This window comes from Loxodonta africana, chromosome 19 (assembly GCF_030014295.1).
Source record: "Loxodonta africana isolate mLoxAfr1 chromosome 19, mLoxAfr1.hap2, whole genome shotgun sequence".
Taxonomy (NCBI): Eukaryota; Metazoa; Chordata; class Mammalia; order Proboscidea; family Elephantidae; genus Loxodonta; species Loxodonta africana.
Genome location: NC_087360.1, coordinates 62,767,355 through 62,785,089, shown reverse-complemented (window position 1 = coordinate 62,785,089; position 17,735 = coordinate 62,767,355). Strand labels below are relative to the sequence as shown.

At 46.8% G+C, this 17,735-nt stretch overlaps 1 protein-coding gene across 1 annotated transcript; it reads right to left on the bottom strand.

Moving 5' to 3' along the window:
• Positions 1-23: 23 nt before the first annotated feature.
• STAR (steroidogenic acute regulatory protein) lies at positions 24-14,649 on the bottom strand. The gene is made up of 8 exons (XM_003412534.3): positions 14,272-14,649; positions 5,354-5,750; positions 4,151-4,264; positions 3,701-3,828; positions 2,399-2,557; positions 2,071-2,255; positions 1,333-1,426; positions 24-887 (listed from the first exon to the last, which is right to left on the bottom strand). The coding sequence occupies exons 2-8, from the start codon at positions 5,415-5,417 to the stop codon at positions 774-776; spliced, it is 858 nt and encodes a 285-aa protein (XP_003412582.1). The 5' UTR covers positions 5,418-5,750; positions 14,272-14,649; the 3' UTR covers positions 24-773.
• Positions 14,650-17,735: the final 3,086 nt, after the last annotated feature.

Sequence of the window (17,735 nt, the reverse complement as noted above, 5' to 3'; positions counted from 1 at the left end):
AGATTCTGATAACAGATTCTGAACAATTGGATGGCACAAACCTCCAGTAGTTTGTTTCCTTTTAATGAGCTAGAGGAACTGGTTTAGTTTTTCTTTGTCCGGAACTCTTCTAGTATGAAGTTGCAGTTTACTAGAATAGATTTTTTTTTTTAAGAGTAGAATTTTAAAATAGGTTCAGATGAATGTTTTTCTGTTAGTTATGATTCTTTCTTCTGAGTAGTGGTCTTAGAAGAAGTAGGGAACGAGTCTACTAATTAGCTTTTTATTTTTTCCATTGAAAAACCTTGCAGTGGATTTCTGGAAGGTACCTCCAGAGGGAGTTGTCCACGCAACTGGAGCCCCTTTTGTAAGCCCTGCTTCGCCCTGACACTGCCAGCAGGGAATGTTCTTGAACCTATAATGCATGAGGCCCCAGTCTCTGCTCTTAGCATTTCCCACACTCACACTGGCCAGTAGCATTTTAAGATGTTTTTAGATGGGCAGATAAGGACCCAGAAGAAAGTTTTACAAATATTTTGAGAGACTTAGCCTTCATTTCTCAGCTGACCAAAGAATGAAGTAAGAAGGCTCTTCCTCTTTGTCCAGGAGCCTCACCCCTATTTTCTTTGTGCTTGTATTTTACCAAGCTGAATCCTAGTATCATACTCTAAGCATTGCAACCCCATCCCACTGTACTCAGATGACGATCTGAAACTTGCAAGCTTCTAGCAGGGATTTTTCTTGAGCATGCATGTTGACATAGCTAGGAACAGCTAAGAGCAGCAGGCTGGTCTTTAACACCTGGCTTCAGAGGCCAGGTTGGAGTCCAGATGGTGTCGCAGATGGTTGGCAAAATCCATCTGGGTTTGTGATAGGACCTGGTTGATGATAGTCTTTGGCAGCCACCCCTGGAGTAGAAGATAGTTTGGTCATGTTTGGGTAATAGTCTACTCTAGGCCCCTCTGCCCCCATCACAAACATGGGTTGCTTGGGACTTGGTCTTCCAGTTCTCTTTATAGGTGCAACCAGGGTTGACCAGGGTCAAGGGCTGGAGGACTGCATTGCCACCTTGTTGTTATGGCAATGTCAGAAGCACAGGATTTGCAGTCAAGACAAATTTCAAACCTGTGTTTTCCCAGTTGTATGACCCTGGACAACTTGCTTCCCCTCTCACACTTAAGATTTCTGGGCATAAGTTTCCTTGTGTAAAATGATAACTAGAGTGGGAATTTGATGTGAGAGGTAAGAGGGAGCCATGCAGGTTTGTAAGATGGTGGAATGTCAACCAGACCATCACTCAAGTCTCTTCCTTCACTACCACCCACCCACTGAGCCACCTCCCATACCCCTTACCTTGAGGTCAATGCTGAGTAGCCAAGTGAGTTTGGTCTTTGAAGGACTTCCAGCTAGGGGATGAAGCACCATGCAGGTGGGACCATGCTCACCTCTGACAAATGAAGAGAGATAGTGTCAAGAAGACAATTCAGAGTTCTCTTTTAGGCTGACTAGTTATACTAGCCGTGTTTCTAGAGCACCTTGTCTGATCCCAGATGTCATCAGAGAAGTATCCTTTGCCAAAGATGATATTTAACATGTTAACATGGTTACCAGCTCATCAGAACAGCTGCTGGTTGTAGTGGAGCAGGAGCCCAGAAATCCCCTACTGTGCCTTGTGGTTATTAGATCATGGGAAGGTGAGGGAAAGGGTCCAGGCTGGTGGCTGGGCCCTTGGAACACTCAGGTAGCAGCTATGTTCAAAGTGGAATCAGTTATTTCAAGATTTTAATTGGAAGCCCAGCTGGACCTGAGCATATCCTGTGAACGTCAGCCCTGCCCTCGCCTTAGAAAATTATTAAGATCCTTAAACTTTCTGGGAGGTTCAGAACAAACTTGCTGTCTGTGGTGGAGCCAATCCTGTCTTCATCCCCTGCTTTGGAAAATGAGAATCTGCTTCCTTCGTAAACGGCCCTTTGAGGGTGGAGACCAAGGATCAGTTTCTTGGAGGTGGGAATTCAGACCATCACACACTTGGTGGGTGTATGCCCAGGCGCCTATGTTAGAAGGGAACTTTGAGCCTGCTGCCAGTATTACCTGATGACTCCTTTCTGCTCAGGCATCTCCCCGAAGTGTGTGGCCATGCCAGCCAACACACAGGTGGAGCCTCGGCGCTTGGCACATCGCACACTCACAAAATCACGGGGCCCCACGAGGTTTCCTGCAGATTCTGCAGCCAACTCATGGGTGATGACTGTATCTTTTCCAATCTTCTGCAGAACCTACCAGTCCACAAGGGAACCAGAGCCATTACTTAGCCAGTATTGGGCTAAGGCACCACCTACAGAATGGGGTGGCTTCTTTGGCCTGCCTTTCAGACTAGGGTCCCCTGGGTCCGTGCCGGACACACCTGGGCTCTCCTCACCTTGATCTCCTTGACATTGGGGTTCCACTCCCCCATTGCCTCCATGCGGTCCACAAGCTCTTCATAGAGCCTCTCCATGGGCTGGTCTACCACCACCTCCAGCCGAAATACCTTGCCCACGTCTGGGACCACTTTACTCAGCACTGTGTCTCCGTTTGCCTGTCAGAGACCAAAAGGAGCCCCAAGATAAAGGTTAGGGAAAAAAATTTCTAGCCTAGGGCCTATAGACAATACCAGGCAAGGTAGGAGGGAGGGGAAGAGCAAAAACTCCAAGCTAAGTATGAGGAAACCTGGGACTATTTCCCATTAAGATAGAGTATGTTATCTTTCCTGCCATAAGCTTCATATGTCTGCTGAAGACAAAGAGGTTACCTACCTGACCCAGAACTTTTTGTTTGCGGTTTGGGTAAGTCCAACTCAAAAGACCCTTATTTGACTTCAGAAGCTTAAAGGTCCTGAGAGACAAAGCTGGGAGAGGGAAAAGGCTTGTCTACAACCAGGTAATTGAATACGGAGAATGTTGGATGAAATTTTAGAGATTTTTTAGTTCAATATCATTTCATACAAGAAGGATGTGAGACCCAGAATGTTCAGTAATTTGCTCAGGTCCCTCAACCAAGAGCAGTAACAGACCTAGATCCCAAGTTTCTTGACTCTCACACTAGTAGTCTGTTACCTCCGTTACCCTGAGAACTTGGGGAACGAGAGGTTTTACCTGAACTTTGGGTAATGGGCAGCATGTAAGCTTTTACTGAACATAAAGCCACAGAGTCTCCTGTAATAGAACCACTGGCCTTTAACAAGGGCCTTTTTAGTGGCTCCCAGTGCCAGTTGGTGGAGTTCTCAGGAGCAGAGAACCCCAGAATGCCTTGGACTACCTCTGTGTTCTGGTCCAGCCCTGTTGCAGGGCAGAGCCCAGGCCACCCCTGCACTGTGCAGCCACACAGTGAGCTGATCAGAACAGACCCTGTGTCTTGGTGCTGTGGCCTTGCTGACCCAGGAATGACAAGGCCTCTAATACACAGTCCCCATGGCATGGTCTCTACTGAATGGGTGCACAGTGTATTTGGAGGGTCGCTAAGGCTCCAGCAACAGTGTTTCTCAAACCAGAGCCTCCAGATACCTTTGATGGGGTTGGGAGGTGTTGTCTGGGGACGTATTCTTGGGAAAAGAGTTCTCAAGTTAACTGCTGGTGCCTGACAACTGCTACACAAGGGAGGAATCAGAAGAGCAGGGACCTTAGCTGGCCTTGATGCCAGTGGAACAATGAGGAGCTGTAGGCTTCTCCACCCTTGCCATTACCTGCTGGTTCTCCTTCTTCCAGCCTTCCTGGTTGCTGAGGATGCCCAAGGCCTTCTGCATGGCTTCCTCTCCCTGCCGGATGTAGGCCATCTCCTGGTCACTGTAGAGACTGTCTTCCAGCCGCGAACCTGGGTACATGGCCGAGGAGACAGAGCTTCCTTCAATACCTCCATCCTCCCACCAGTTTTCATTCCTTTGATCTCTGGTTCTCATCTTTCCTCTGAAGAACCAAGATCAAAGCTGTAGGGTCTAGACTGCAGGTCAAGCGAAACACTTGACAGGGAGGGAAGGGATCTGGCCTTGAGCAACTCTATTCCCAACCTCCCAAAATAGAGTGAATGGGAAAGGGAAAGGTGTGGGGCAGGCGGGGAGAGGCTGGAGCCACATATCCAACCTCAGTACCCAGGGAGCCCCCTGAGCCTGGCCGAAGCCCGCGGCTTCCGTACTTACCAAGCAGAGAGCTCCGACGACGGACCTGGTTAATCCATGCACTAGGGGTTGGGCCCCCCAGTGCCCTCCGGTTCAGCTCCTGGCCAATGGTCAGCACTGCTTGGTGCCTGAGGCCTGCAGGGAGGGAAAGAAAGTGTTCCCAGGAGCAGGAAATGGTTAGAAAAGGACCATTCCACCCGCTATCTTGTCACAGATGAGCAAACAGTCCCCGGAGAGGGGAATAACTTGCTCAGGAACACACGGATTCCTAGCAGAGAGCCTGAACTAGAGCCCGGTCTCCAATTCCCAGTTCGTTGCTCTTTACACTACACCAGGCTGCCTCTGGGCCTGGAAGTCTGCCTTCCACCTGGGTGGTGGGACCTGATCCTGCTGGAGGCAGGTGCTGCTCCACAAGTCAGATTGAGTCTCCCCACCCCAAAACGAAGAGAACTTTGTCCACACAAAGCTAGGGTCCCATGCATGAGTAAAGGGTCCCTTGTGTGAGTAAAATGCTCAGTGTGGCATTGGACAGGTTAGGTAGGTCTTGTTGGCTTCAGTGAGAACAACCCAACTGCTGGGTGCAGGTCTTCCAAGCATGGCTTCTATCTAAATGGTAGTTAATTCAACCCAATGTGTTTGGAAAGGACTTGTTTAGATGGCAACAGGGGGTTGGCTGAAATGACCTTGGGGTCCTGATTAGCTCTACAAAAGTGGCATTTAGTAACTGGTTTCTGTCTCTTCGTGACTGTGCAATGATGACTTCCCTGTCCCACCCCCCACTTTCTCTCATCTTGATATTCTGATGTCTTTTCCTTCTCCTCCCCTTCTCTCTCCTCTGCCCATGCCTCAAGCTTGCTGATGCTGCTTGTTGAAGTCAAACTCATTTCCGCCTTCACTGCTGTGGCCCAGATGTTCCCGGTACCCCTGGTACCAGCCACCTCTAGCAAAGTCAGGAATAGTTCAAGAAAGACTGGAGCCTTGGAGGGGAGACCAGAAATGATGGAATCTGGAAGGGTTGTAGGCATCTTAGAATTCAGCCCAATTCTTCAGATGGGAAAACAGGCCCAGAAGGGAAGGAACTTACCTGGGCTCACCCAATAAGAGACACCGCTGGGATCAGAACCTGGGTGGCCTGACTCCTACCTAGTTCAGTACTTTTCCCACTAAATCACATTGAGAGCTCCTCGTCACCACCCAAAAAGCCTACTACCTCACGGAACTCACCCTTCATGTTGAGGACGTGTTTGTAAGAGATCCCAGCACACAGCTTAAACGTGGCTAGTAGCATTGTTTCCCGGAAGCTGGGTAGATGCGGTAGTGGTGCTCCTGCTGCTGCAGCTGCCGCTGCTTTAGCCTCTGCTCTCAAGGGTGCTTCTTCTGCCCTGAGCCTATCAAGGTCTACCTGTGGTCCTGCAGCTGTGGCTGGGTCCCTGTGGGCTCTGGGTCTTAAATGCCTCCAGCTGAAGGCTGTGCTTCATCACCAGGAGATAAAAAAGCCATCACTCACTGTGCAAAGGAAGGGGTCAAGGATGGAAGGATTGCCTCACACTGCTGCTTTGGCTGTTTGCGGAGAGCACGAGGGGGCTGGAAGCAGAAAGGAGTGGAGAGGTTGGTGCCAGACCTGGAGGGTGGAGGGCGGAGAAAAAGCAGCCTTGAGATCAAGGCAGTGCAGAAGAGAGCTTACGTCCTCCTACTGTGGTTTCCAAGTAGCACCTGGGGTGCTTACTGTTACATGCGAATTTCTAACCCTCATCCTCTGAAAACCAAATCAAGTCCAGATTTAATAGGCCTAGAATTGAGGCTCAGAAATAATGCATTTTAAAACAAAAAATTCCCAGTTGCTAGTGATCCTGTGGAAACTCTGGTCGTGTGGTTAAGTGCTACGGCTGCTAACCTAAGGTTGGCAGTTCAAATCCGCCAGGTGCTCTTTGGAAACTCTATGGGGCAGCTCTCCTCTGTCCTATAGGGTCACTATGAGTCGGAATCGACTCGACGGCAACAGGTTTGGTTTTTCAGTGATCCTGTGGACTGCACTTAGAGAACCACTGCCCTAGGAGAGTTCTTAGAGCCTCTGTTCTTATGGATGCAGGCATTGGAGTGGAAGTGACTTGTTTAAGGTCCAACAGATGGTCAGTGGCAGGGTGGAGGCAACCCAAGTCCTGTGACCTTCAGTCTTCTTCACGATTCCTCCTCAGGCCCCTGGATACTTCATCTGTTAACTGTCCATTTGCTTACTTATCCACTCTACAGACATTTACTGAAGCCCTGTTCTGAGTCAGTTCTTAGTGGCTCCATCTTAGAGGTTTGTATTGGAATGAGGGTGATGAGAACTCAGGGTTGAGTGAGGCTTCAGCCCTGTACGCTCGCAAAGCATAGGATAGAACTGGACAGGGAAGTAGGGAGTGGGGACCTGGGCCTCAGCTGCTCCCTGCGCCCATCTTCACACTCCCTGAGGTGCCTAGGCTGGCCTAGCAGTAACATGGGGCTTGGCAGGTGCAGAAAGGTTGAAAAGACAGGGTATTGGGTGCTCACCCCAGTCTTTGCGCTTTGGGGGTCCTGTGTTGCTAAGCAGACCTTCTCTCAAGCAGCCGAGTCTCCTCTGCAATTAACCACAAAGAGTCATCCAAGCACAGAGAGGAAGACCCTTTTCTAGGTGCACGGTGCTGTTGGCAAAATCTTTTCCATTTAGGGATGACCTTGAGGTTGCTTTTAAGCCAGACTCACCTGGCAATGTAGATTTTCCCTAGCCCTGGCTCTGTGTGTGTGTGTTGTGTCCTGTCGCCACTGCCCAGAGGCAGGGGGAAGGCTGAATATAGGGAGCAGTAGCAAGCCCCACCTGCTTTCACTCTCTCCCTCACTCCAGAGAGGATGAGAGGGACAGGGCCTGTGCCTAGAGCCCACATGGAAGAGGGAGAGGACCACAGCCCATCTCAACCCTGGTGAAACAGTGGGAGGGGTCTGCAACCCAGACAGCCCTTAGTCCTGGCCACCTTTCAGAGCAGCAGCTGCCTGCAGGCCCTGCCTGGTCCTCAAGGCCCACTGAGGGGCCTCTTCCTTTGTGAGGCCTTTCTTGACCACCCCAACCTTCTGGAATGTCTTATTCCTCTGACTCACACCCTTATTGTTGGTACCAAGAGGGGTATATGTTGGTCCTGATTTAACAGTTTGTGTGTCTCTGCTTGTCTGTCCTATGGGATTATCTCCCAGAGTCAGGCATCATGTCCAATTCCCCTTTGAAGCCCCCACCCCTGGCCAAGCACTCAGCTCCAGGTGGGGCACAGAGCAGACTCTTGCTCCTCCTCAGCTTGGGGTGCAGGTGCATCTTCAGATGCAGGAAACCTGCCTGTAGGCACTGCTTCCAGCCCTCTCAGCGTCCCCCGAGAAGACAGCACTGAGGCTGAGCCTTGGTGTCTGTTGGGCGTTTCTAGCCTTTGCCTGGGCCCTCTGGCTCTCAGAAACAAAGAAACAGAAGGTGTAAAGGGGATGCTGAGAAGGCTGGAGTACCAGTGACCCAGGCTTCTCCTTATGTGTGTACTTGGGACACGTGCGTCCTCGTGCACACGTGTGCCTGCCCTCAGTGTAGTGGTGGGGAAGCGGTTATTACGTGACAGGTCACGCAGATAATGTTCAAGGCCTTGCTGTTGCCATCCTGTGAATTATGGCCATTCTGAGAGGGGAGGAGGGGAAACCAGAGGACTGAGGGCCTAGGCTTTTGCTGATGTCAGAAGGCGGCTCTTGGCTCAGGCAGGGTGTGCTGGATGACCTCCCCAAGGGGCCAAGGCTCCCTTCTTCTCTTCCTCATCCTTTCTAAACTAAATAACTAGTTAACCCTCACTGTCCCTCTAAGCAGTAAGGTCGGGAGAGAGCTCAGAATTTCCTCTGGTTCTGGAAGTCATCTGTATCTGGCTCTGCTGTTTGATGAGGGCAGAACCCCCAATGGAAGAAGCTAGATGGACACAGACCAGAAGCAGGGATAACCAGAGACCTGGCTCAGGCCGTGTCGAGTGCTGGAGGGAAGGCCCCAGTGATCAGGGAAGGAGGCAGGGCTTTGAGAGCAGGAAAGGGGACTCCATTCATTCATTCATACATTCAACAATCTTTTATTAAGTGTCCGCTATAGAGCTACACAATTATGAGGAAAAATAAGCCATAACCAGTCTGGACAACTGTAGAGCAGACGGGGAGTCATGGAAGTACAGAGGATGAACACATTATTCCACAGGGAGAGGGAGGAAATAGTGTTGTGGAAGGCTCTGGGAGGAAGTGACATTTGAGCTGAGTCTGAAAGTGCAACTCCGAGTTAACCAGGTTTATGGTGGGGGGTGGAGGATGGGGTGAGAGTATTTCAGGTAGAATGAATGGCCAACAGCAATGGGGAAGGCAGGGCTCTGAGGCTGAAAGTGGGCTGTCTGGGGGAGCTTTGTTCAGTGTGGCTGCGGGTGCCACAGAATGCCTGTAGGGTGGGGTGAGAGGTGAAGGCTGCAGAGAGCAGGTCAGGGTGGGAATGGGAGAAGCAGAGGTCAGGGTGGGAATGGGAAAATCCTCGACAGATTCCTAGGAGGCTGAGGGTATAGAGTTGAGCAGGGGAATCTTGAACTTGTCCGGGCCTTGGCTCAGAGGAGGTGATCACTGGGCAAGAGGACCTGTCTTCTGGTTTACTGAACCGGTAGTGTGGGAAGCTGTGGACTGGAGTGCAGAAAGCAGAGGTTTTGTACTCCAGCAGACCTCCAACCCTGGTCCCACCACTTACTTTATGATTTGTGAGCTGCTCACTTCTTCAACCTAAACTTCAGAGGTAAGTTTTTTGATTTTTAAACCCTCTCGGTGCTGTAACAATACATGAAGAGGCCACAAGATAAAGTCCAGATTTCTTAGCACTCAGCCAAATTCTCACCTGGCTTTCTTCTCCAGGAGCGTGCAACATACCCCGACATGCCTGCCTGCAGTCTGCCCCATGCAGATGTTCTGAACATTCAAGGAAGCTCACGGTATTAGCTCTCATCAAAGGCCCTTGTGCCCCACCTCACCCTACTCTAAGAATTTAATTCTTTCCCTCTGGGCCTCCTTTACAAATATTAACCACAGTATCAGTAACACGGTTGTCCTCCCCCCGTTTTTACATGTCTCCATAAGGACGGGGAACCCTTCCCATATTTGGTTTTTGAATCCCCAGGGCTTAGCACAGTGGCTGTTAATACTGAATAAATGAGTAATAAATGATTGAAAAGCGTAGAAGCTGGCACTTTGTAGACTCTCAATAAATACTGGTTTTCTTCCATCCCTGAAGGGTGGCCAGGCTGGAGGTGAAGGCAAGCCCTTGACTACTCCCTGGGTATATACTTAATATTAAAAGAATGGTGTTTCCCATAGTTGTTGAGAAGGCGGCAGAAATCCATTGAGATTTCTCATCAGGCTTGAGATAATCATGGATTACATCTCTTTTTATATAACAGTATATATACGATGTAATTTAGCACTCAATTCCACAATCTGAGTTGGTCACCATTATTTCATAAGTATTTGTACAAAGAGATTGTTCAAGTATAAATTCATTGAGTGTATGGAATACATCCCAGTATATCCCAAGAGTCTGGGACAGTATTGGAGATTCAGCTCAGCAGATTATAATAGCTAATTTTGAGCACCCATTCTGTGCCAGGCACTATTCTAAGCTCTTTCCATGTATTCACTCATTTAATCCTCACACCAACCCCAGAAGTAGGTACTATCATTATGCCTGTTTTATAGGTGAGAAAACTGAGGCACTGAGAGGTTAAGTAACTTGACCAAGTTCAGAGAGCTAGCAAGTGAAGACACCAGGATGCAAAATCAGGCAGTCTAGCTCCAGAGTCTGCTCTTGGTTATACTGCATAACCTTTTCAAATCTCATGTCTGTCTCTGAAAAATGGGGCTGATAGTTGCCTCTCAAAGGCATATAGTAAGCACTTGACAAACTTTAGGGGGACAGGTGACTTACTCAGCTAAATTATGCTTGGTCTCCTTGTCTTCCCCTTCACCTGCTATTTCAAGCAGGTAAGCCAGCCTTTGGGTGTCGTTGCCTCAGGGATTGGCAGGGAACATAAAGCTTTCAGTATTTTATTATAGCCTAAACCAGAAGAGCAAATTGGCAGGTGGGCCGAATTGAACCTTCCAGATGTTTTATTTAACCTGCTCATGAGTTAGTTGCCAACATAAACTATAGGGCCAGGAAACAGATCAGTGGCTGCCAGGAGCTGGGGAGGAAAGAGGAGATAAAAAAAAAAAAAAAATGTGGTAGCTGAAGTGGGGGTGGTGGTGACAGAAATATTCTATATCTTGATTGTGATGGTGGTTACATAACTATATGTAGTTATTAGAACTCATAGAACTGTACATAAAAAGGATGAATTTTACTGTATGTAAATTATCCCTCCATGAACTTGACTAGAAAAAATTGTCTTATAGATTCCCAGGCATTCTGGGTTATTGGCCTTTAAATATACCAGCATTGAGCCCTCTCTTCCTAATGGCCTGGTCTTGCTACCTAGCCCCTGACACCACTCAAGGCTCTACGTTTCCAACGCAACAACGATTAAGGCCATTTTCTACCCCTGGGTCTGGCCAAGTGGCAGCAGTTGCTGCTGAGTGGCTGGAGTTAGGGGAAAAAAAGGAGAATGGGTAGAAAATAGGAGGCTGAGAGATGAGAGAGGCAAAGCAGTAAGTGTTTGCAGGAGAGAAAAAAAAAAAAAAAGGACCTGATTTTATCCTCTGCTTCCAAAGAGCCCTAGCAGAGCCCCAGGATTAGATAGGTAGGGGAGTTCTAGCCAAGGTGGATGACCCAGACAGACCTTTGCGACAGGAGAGCAGCAGGTACGCTCTGCTTTCTAGGGTTGGTTTTCCGGTTTTCTCAGACAAGAAGAACTTGGGAGGAAGATAGGAACTTTTTTTTTTCTTAAATCTTGGGCCACTTAGGTGGCTATAAGACCTACTTGGTAGGTCAAATCAAACACCCATGAAGCAATCTCTTGCTCCCTTTACCCAGGGGACCTCTGGACTGCCGCCCAGCTCTGCCTGGAGTTTGTTAGCAGAACAGCAGAAGAGTTATCTGTTTACTTCCAGCAACTGACAAGTGCCCCCACCCCAACTCCATGTTCCCCGGGGTACCAATTATCTCCAAACTTCACACCCCAGGGCCTATGGTCTACATGGAAGGCTTCCCGTAGGGGAACATCTCCATATTCAATACAAGAATCTCTACTAATTAAACCACTCTTGGTTACTCTCTGGGTCCAGCTGTCCTCAGCTTTTGGCCCTACCAATCTCTGAAGCATCTTGGTTCACCAGCTGTACTCGCTTCCTGCTTTCACCCTCCACTCACTCAGTCAAGATACATGCCAGACACTATTTTAGATGTTGGGGGATACAAGAGTGAACAAAACAAAGATCTCCTGTCCTTTAGTGTTCACATTCTGCTGGGGGAGGGGAGTAGACAGTAACAAGATTATGTGAGATGATACTTGCTATGGTGAGAAATCAAGCTGGAAAGGGGAATAAGTGGAGGGGGCAGGGAGAAGGGTGCTATTTTAAAGACACTGAGAGAAGCTGACATGTGCAGTGTTCTGAAGATGGTGAGGGAAGGATTCATGCAGATATCCAGGGGAAGTGTGCACTAAGTACCAAACCAAAAACCAAACCCATTGCCATTGAGTGGATTCTGACTCATAGTGAACCCATAGGACAGGGTAGAACTACCCCCTAGGGTTCTCCAGGCTTCAAATCCTTTTTTTTTAAAATATACATTTCATTAAGGCTTTAAATCTTCACAGAAGCAGACAGTCACACTTTTCTTCCGTGGAGTGGCTGGTGGGTTCCAACTGGCAACCTTTTGGTTAGCGGTCTAGGATTTAACCACTGCACCACCAGGGCTCCTTGTGTTAAGTAAAACCCAAACCAAACCCACTGTCGTCGAGTCGATTCTGACTCAGAGTGACCCTAAAGGACAGAGTAGAACTGCACCACAGAGTTCCCAAGGGGTGCCTGGTGGATTTGAACTGCTGACCTCTTGGTTAGCAGCCATAGCACTTAACCACTACGCCTCCAGGGTTTCCTTTTTAAAATAGAGAACAGCAAATTCCAGCCCCGTCAGAGCACAGGTGATGACCAGGGGTTGAGATAAAAGATATGGGAATGGACATGTACTTTTCTTTCGTAGTTCCACTAAGTATATAATGATTTACCACAAACTAAGGCAAAGTTTTTCCAACGTTTCTGACAGCTACCCAGAGTCATAACTGTATTTTACATTGCCAGTATTGACACACATAAAACAAGTTTCACACACGACCTAGCGTTATTACAGGTGATGCACTATTTTCTATTCTTAAATGCTGGTTATAATCCACTAGATTATAGACCTGGTAGATTGCAACCCGGGTTTAAACTAAGTTCATCATGTTGCAGTCTCACAGGCAAAAACCTTACCTCTCTGTGACTGAACACAGTGACGATAACGGGGTGGGTGCCCTCTGTAGAAGTCAGGGGCATCGGTAGAGCAAGCGTGCCTGTGAGCTTGTGCGTATCACAGATGACATTCCTGCTCTGCTCCCATTAGCTCTGAGGTGCTAACTCAGACAACACTCTCTCCTGCTACTCTTCCTCTATTGAGCAGAACTGTTTTTAGTTTTCCCAGTGTTTGAAGCTGGAGGGTTGGTTCAGCATTAGGGAACTGGCCCGCAACACCTACAACCAGAACACCTTTTTCTTTCTCACTGTTAATGCTGGGTACTAACAGAAAAGGGTGTTGGATGGAGCTCACCTTGTAGCATGTCTTTTGAAAGGTAAGAAAATGCATCATTACCTGGACAGTGAGGATAATCCCACAGATATGCACATCTATTTGTGTGTACAGACTGATACGTACACAAAAAATGCACTGCCGTCCATTCCGACTCAAGTGACTCCTAGAGGACAGGGTAGAATTGCCCCATAGGGTCTCCAAGGGGTGCCTAGTGGATTTGAACTGCTGACCTTTTTGGTTAGCAGCCATATCTCTTAACCACTACATGACCAGCATTTTCATATATACACATACATGTACTTTTTTGGCAGGGAGTAGGGAAGTGCTCCATTAACTGCCTATCCTCTAGTATTTCTTTCCAGGTACCAGAGCTCATCGTGCTGTGCAGTGTGTGCAGTGCTGCATATGGAATTGGGGACTAGAGGTTGGGAACTCCCACAATAGCTGCACCAGTCATCCTCTGCCTGGTGTGCCTGCTGTACCTGCTGGCTGACCCTTTGCCGCCCACACATGTATGAGGAGCATGAGGCCACTTTCCAGTCTTCTTCCTTTCTGCAGAATACCTCTAGGATTTGCCCTGACATGGCTTCCCTGAGAAGCCTTCTACAGTGCACAATACGAGGGTGTCTGCTCTACTCAGTATATAGGGCTGCTAGGAGTTTATCAGAGCAGGGGAGGGAGAAAGAAGATACAGTGGTTTAAACGTAGCTAAGAGTGTGCAATCTAAGGTCAAGGGCCAAGGAAGGGGAAAAAAGAACAGCTGGCAGAGTAAGAGATAAGCCACCATACTCAACCATATCAGAATAAAGATGGCCAGGAAAGAGGCTTTAGAAGGTCTTCCTTATTTATTTTTCTCCCTTTAAGCCGTCTCAAAACCAAAACAAACCTGAGGCCCTCGAGTTGATTCTGACTCATAGTGACCCTACCGGACAAAGTAGAACTGCCCGGTAGGGTTTCCAAGGAGTGGCTGGTGGATTCAAACTGCCAACCTTTTTGTTAGCAGCCACAACTTTTAACCACTGTGCCGCCACGGCTCCAAAGCAGTCTCCAGGAAATTCCTTGAGTTTTTTTTAAAATTGTGCTTTAGGTGAAAGTTTACAGCTCAATTTCTCATACAGAAATTTAGACACATTGTTATATGAACCCAGTTGCTATCCCAGTAATATGACAGCACACTTACCCTTTCCACCCCGAATTTCCCATGTCCATTTTTTATTCAACCAGCTCCTTTCCCGTTCTGCTTTCTCATCTTGCCTCTGGTCAGAGGCTACCCACTTAGTCTCATATATCTACACCAACTAAGAAGCATACTCTTCACGTGTATCAGAAGAAACTTTTAAAGATAAAATTATGAGCGGGGACTTACTCTGAAATATATAACAGAAGAAGGAGGTACCAGCAGTAACAGGAAAAGATCTCAGTATCTGCAAGAAGCCTGGGCTGGGCAGAGCTGTGGGAAAGCCACTGCACTAAGCAGCCTGAGGACTAAGAGGAAGGAGTGAAGTAGTTTAGTTTCATCCCGTAGGTCTAATTCTTGGCTGCTGCCTGTATGACAAAGGTCTGAAAGCAACAAATTATGCATAATGATTGAAATCTCACTATTACGGGAAATTCAACAGATATCTTAACTGGAAATTCAGTCCCCTCTCCCTCTTTTGACATAAGAATAAATTTTAACTCTTGTTATTACATTTGCAATTTTATTTGAAGGAGGTTGATAAGGTAACTATTATTGTTAGGTGCCATCGAGTCAGTTTAGACTCGTAGCAACCCTACAGACAACAGAATAAAACACTGCCCAGTCCTGCGCCATCCTTGCAATCATTGCTATGTGTGAGCCCACTGTTGAAGCAACTATGTCAATTTATCTTGTTGAGGGTCTTTTTTTTTTTTTTTTAAATTTTTATTGTGCTTTAAGCAAAAGTTTACAGATCATCAGTCTCATACAAAAATTTATATACACCTTGCTATATACTCCTAGTTGCTCTCCCTCTAATGAGACAGCACACTCCTCCTTTCCACTCTATTTTTGCGTCCATTCGGCCAGCTTCTGACCCCCTCTGCCCTCTCATCTCCCACCTAGACAGGAGCTGTCCACATAGTCTCTTGTGTCTACTTGAACCAAGATGCTCATTCCTCACCAGTATCATGTTCTATCCCATAGTCCAGTCCAATCCCTGTCTGAAGAGTTGGCTTTAGGAATGGTTCCCGTCTTGGGCTAACAGAAGGTCTGGGGACCATGATCTCTGGGGTCCTTCTAGTCTCAGTCAGACCATTAAGTCTGGTCTTTTTATGAGAATTTGGGGTCTGCATCCCACTACCCTCCTGCTCCCTCAGAGGTTCTCTGTTGTGCTCCCTATCAGGGCAGTCATCGGTTGTAGCCGGGCACCATCTACTTCTTCTGGGCTCAGGCTGATGTAGTCTCTGGTTTATGTGGCCCTGTCTCTTGGGCTCAATAATTACCTTGTGTCTTTGGTGTTCTTCGTTCTCCTTTGCTCCAGGAGGGTTGAGACCAATTGATGCATCTTAGATGGCCATATGCTAGTGTTTAGAGGGTCTTCTTCTTTTGTGCTGACCCTCTACCAAACATGATGTCCTTCTTCAGGGACTGGTTCCTCCTGATAATGTGTCCAAAGTACATGAGACAAAGTCTTACCATCCTCACTTCCAAGAAGCACTCTGGCTGTTACTTCTTCCAAAACAGACTTGTTTGTTCTTCTGCCATTCCACGGTATATTCAATATTCTTTGCCAACATAATTCAATGGTATCAATTCTTTGGTCTTCCTTATTCATTGTCCAGCTTTTGCATGCATATGAGGTGATTGAAAACACCATGGCTTGGGTCAGGCCCACCTTAGTCCTCAAGGTGACATCTTTGCTTTTCAACACTTCAAAGAGGTCTTTTGTAGCACATTTTGCCCAAAGTAATATGTCATTTGATTTCTTGACTACTGCTTCCATGGGCGTTGATTGTGGATCCAAGTAAAATGAAATCCTTGAGAACCTCGATTTTCTCCATTTATCATGATGTTGCTTATCGGTCCAGTTATCGTGATGTTGCTTATCGGTCCAGTTGTGATGACTTTTGTGTTATGCTGAGATGTAACCCATACTGAAGGCTGTAGTCTTTGATCTTGATCAGTAAGTGCTTCAAGTCCTCTTCACTTTCAGCAACCAAGGTTGTGTCATCTGCATATTGCAAGCTGTTAAGAAGTCTTTCTCTGGTTCTGATCCCACATTATGTGCTCAGCAGATTGAATAAGTATAGTGAAAGGATATAATCCTGACGTACACCTTTCCTTATTTTAAACCACACAGCATCCCCTTGTTCTGTTTGAATAACTGCCTCTTGGTCTACATACAAGTTCCTCATGAGCACAATTAAGTGTTCTCAAATTCCCATTCTTCACAATGTTATCCATAATTCGTTATGATCCACACAGTTGAATGCCTTTGCATAGTCAATAAAATAGATACATATCTTTCTGGTATTTGCTGCTTTCAGCCAAGATCCATCTCACATCAGCAATGATATCCCTCGTTCCACATCCCCTTCTGAATTCAGCTTGAATTTCTGGCAGTTCCCTGTCGATGTACCGCTGCAAATGTTTCTGAATGATCTTCAGCAAAATTTTATTTCCGTGTGGTATTAATGATATTGTTTGATAATTTCCACATTCTGTTGGATCATTTTTCTTTGGAATGGGATTTCTTCCAGTTGGTTGGGCAGATAGCTGTGTTCCAAATTTCCTGGCATAGATGAGTGAGCACTTCCAGTGTTGCACTTGTTTGCTGAAACATCTCAATTGGTATTCCATCAATTCCTGGAGTCGCTTTTCACCAATGCCTTCAGTGCAACTTGGATTTCTTCCTTCAGTACCATCGGTTCTTAATCATGTGCTACCTCCTGAAATGGCTGAACGTTAACCAATTCTTTTTGGTACAGTGACTCTGTATATTCCTTCCATCTTCTTTTGGTGCTTCCCGCATCGTTCAATACTTTGCCTATAGTATCCTTCAAAATTTCAACTTGAGGCTTGATTTTTGTCTTCAGTTCTTCCAGCTTGATAAATGCCAAAAATGTTCTTTCCTTTTGGTTTTCTAACTCCAGGTCTTTGCACATTTTATTGCAATACTTCATTCTGGCTTCTCGAGCTGCCCTTTGAAATCTTCTGTTCAGCTCTTTTATTTCATCATTTCTTCCATTTGCTTTAGCTACCATATGTTCAGAACAAGTTTCAGAGTCTCTTCTGACATCCATTTTCGTCTTTTCATTCTTTCTTGTCTTTTTAACGAGGTAACTATAGTGAATCCAAATCTCTTTCTGGAGCTGAGATGTTTTGAAATGGTGCCCACAAAAGCAAATGCTGTTTTTCTGCCACCTCTTGGAGAGTATCTTATTGTAGTCAGATAAAGCTACACGTTTTTCCGAAGTTGGTGATGGTTTTTTGCCTTTGTATGGAAGAAGTACAGCCAGAATGCTCCTTAGAAGTGAGGATGGTAAGACTTTGTCTCGCTTACTTTGAATGTGTTATCAGGATGGACCAGTCCCTGGAGAAGGACATCATGCTTGGTAAAGGGTCAGAGAAAAAGAGCAAACCCGCAACGAGATAAGACTGACACAGAGGCTGCAACAATAGGTTCAAATATAGCAATGATTGTGAGGATGGCACAGGACCAGGCAATATTTTGTTATGTTATACATAAGGTTGCTATGAGTCAGAACCGACTTGACAGCACCTAAAAACAACAACATGGGAAATGACAAATTCTGGCTATTAAACAGTAAGATTATGGGCAAAACACACTAGAAAATTAAGTGCAACAA

Excerpts from the sequence above, each read along its gene's own strand:
- STAR (XM_003412534.3), bottom strand. The coding sequence starts at position 5,417 with ATGCTACTAGCCACGTTTAAGCTGTGTGCTGGGATCTCTTACAAACAC. Across the intron at positions 2,256-2,398 it reads CCAATGTCAAGGAGATCAAG|GTTCTGCAGAAGATTGGAAA; the intron begins GTGAGGAGAGCC and ends GTGGACTGGTAG. Across the intron at positions 1,427-2,070 it reads GAGCAGAAAGGAGTCATCAG|AGGTGAGCATGGTCCCACCT; the intron begins GTAATACTGGCA and ends TTCATTTGTCAG.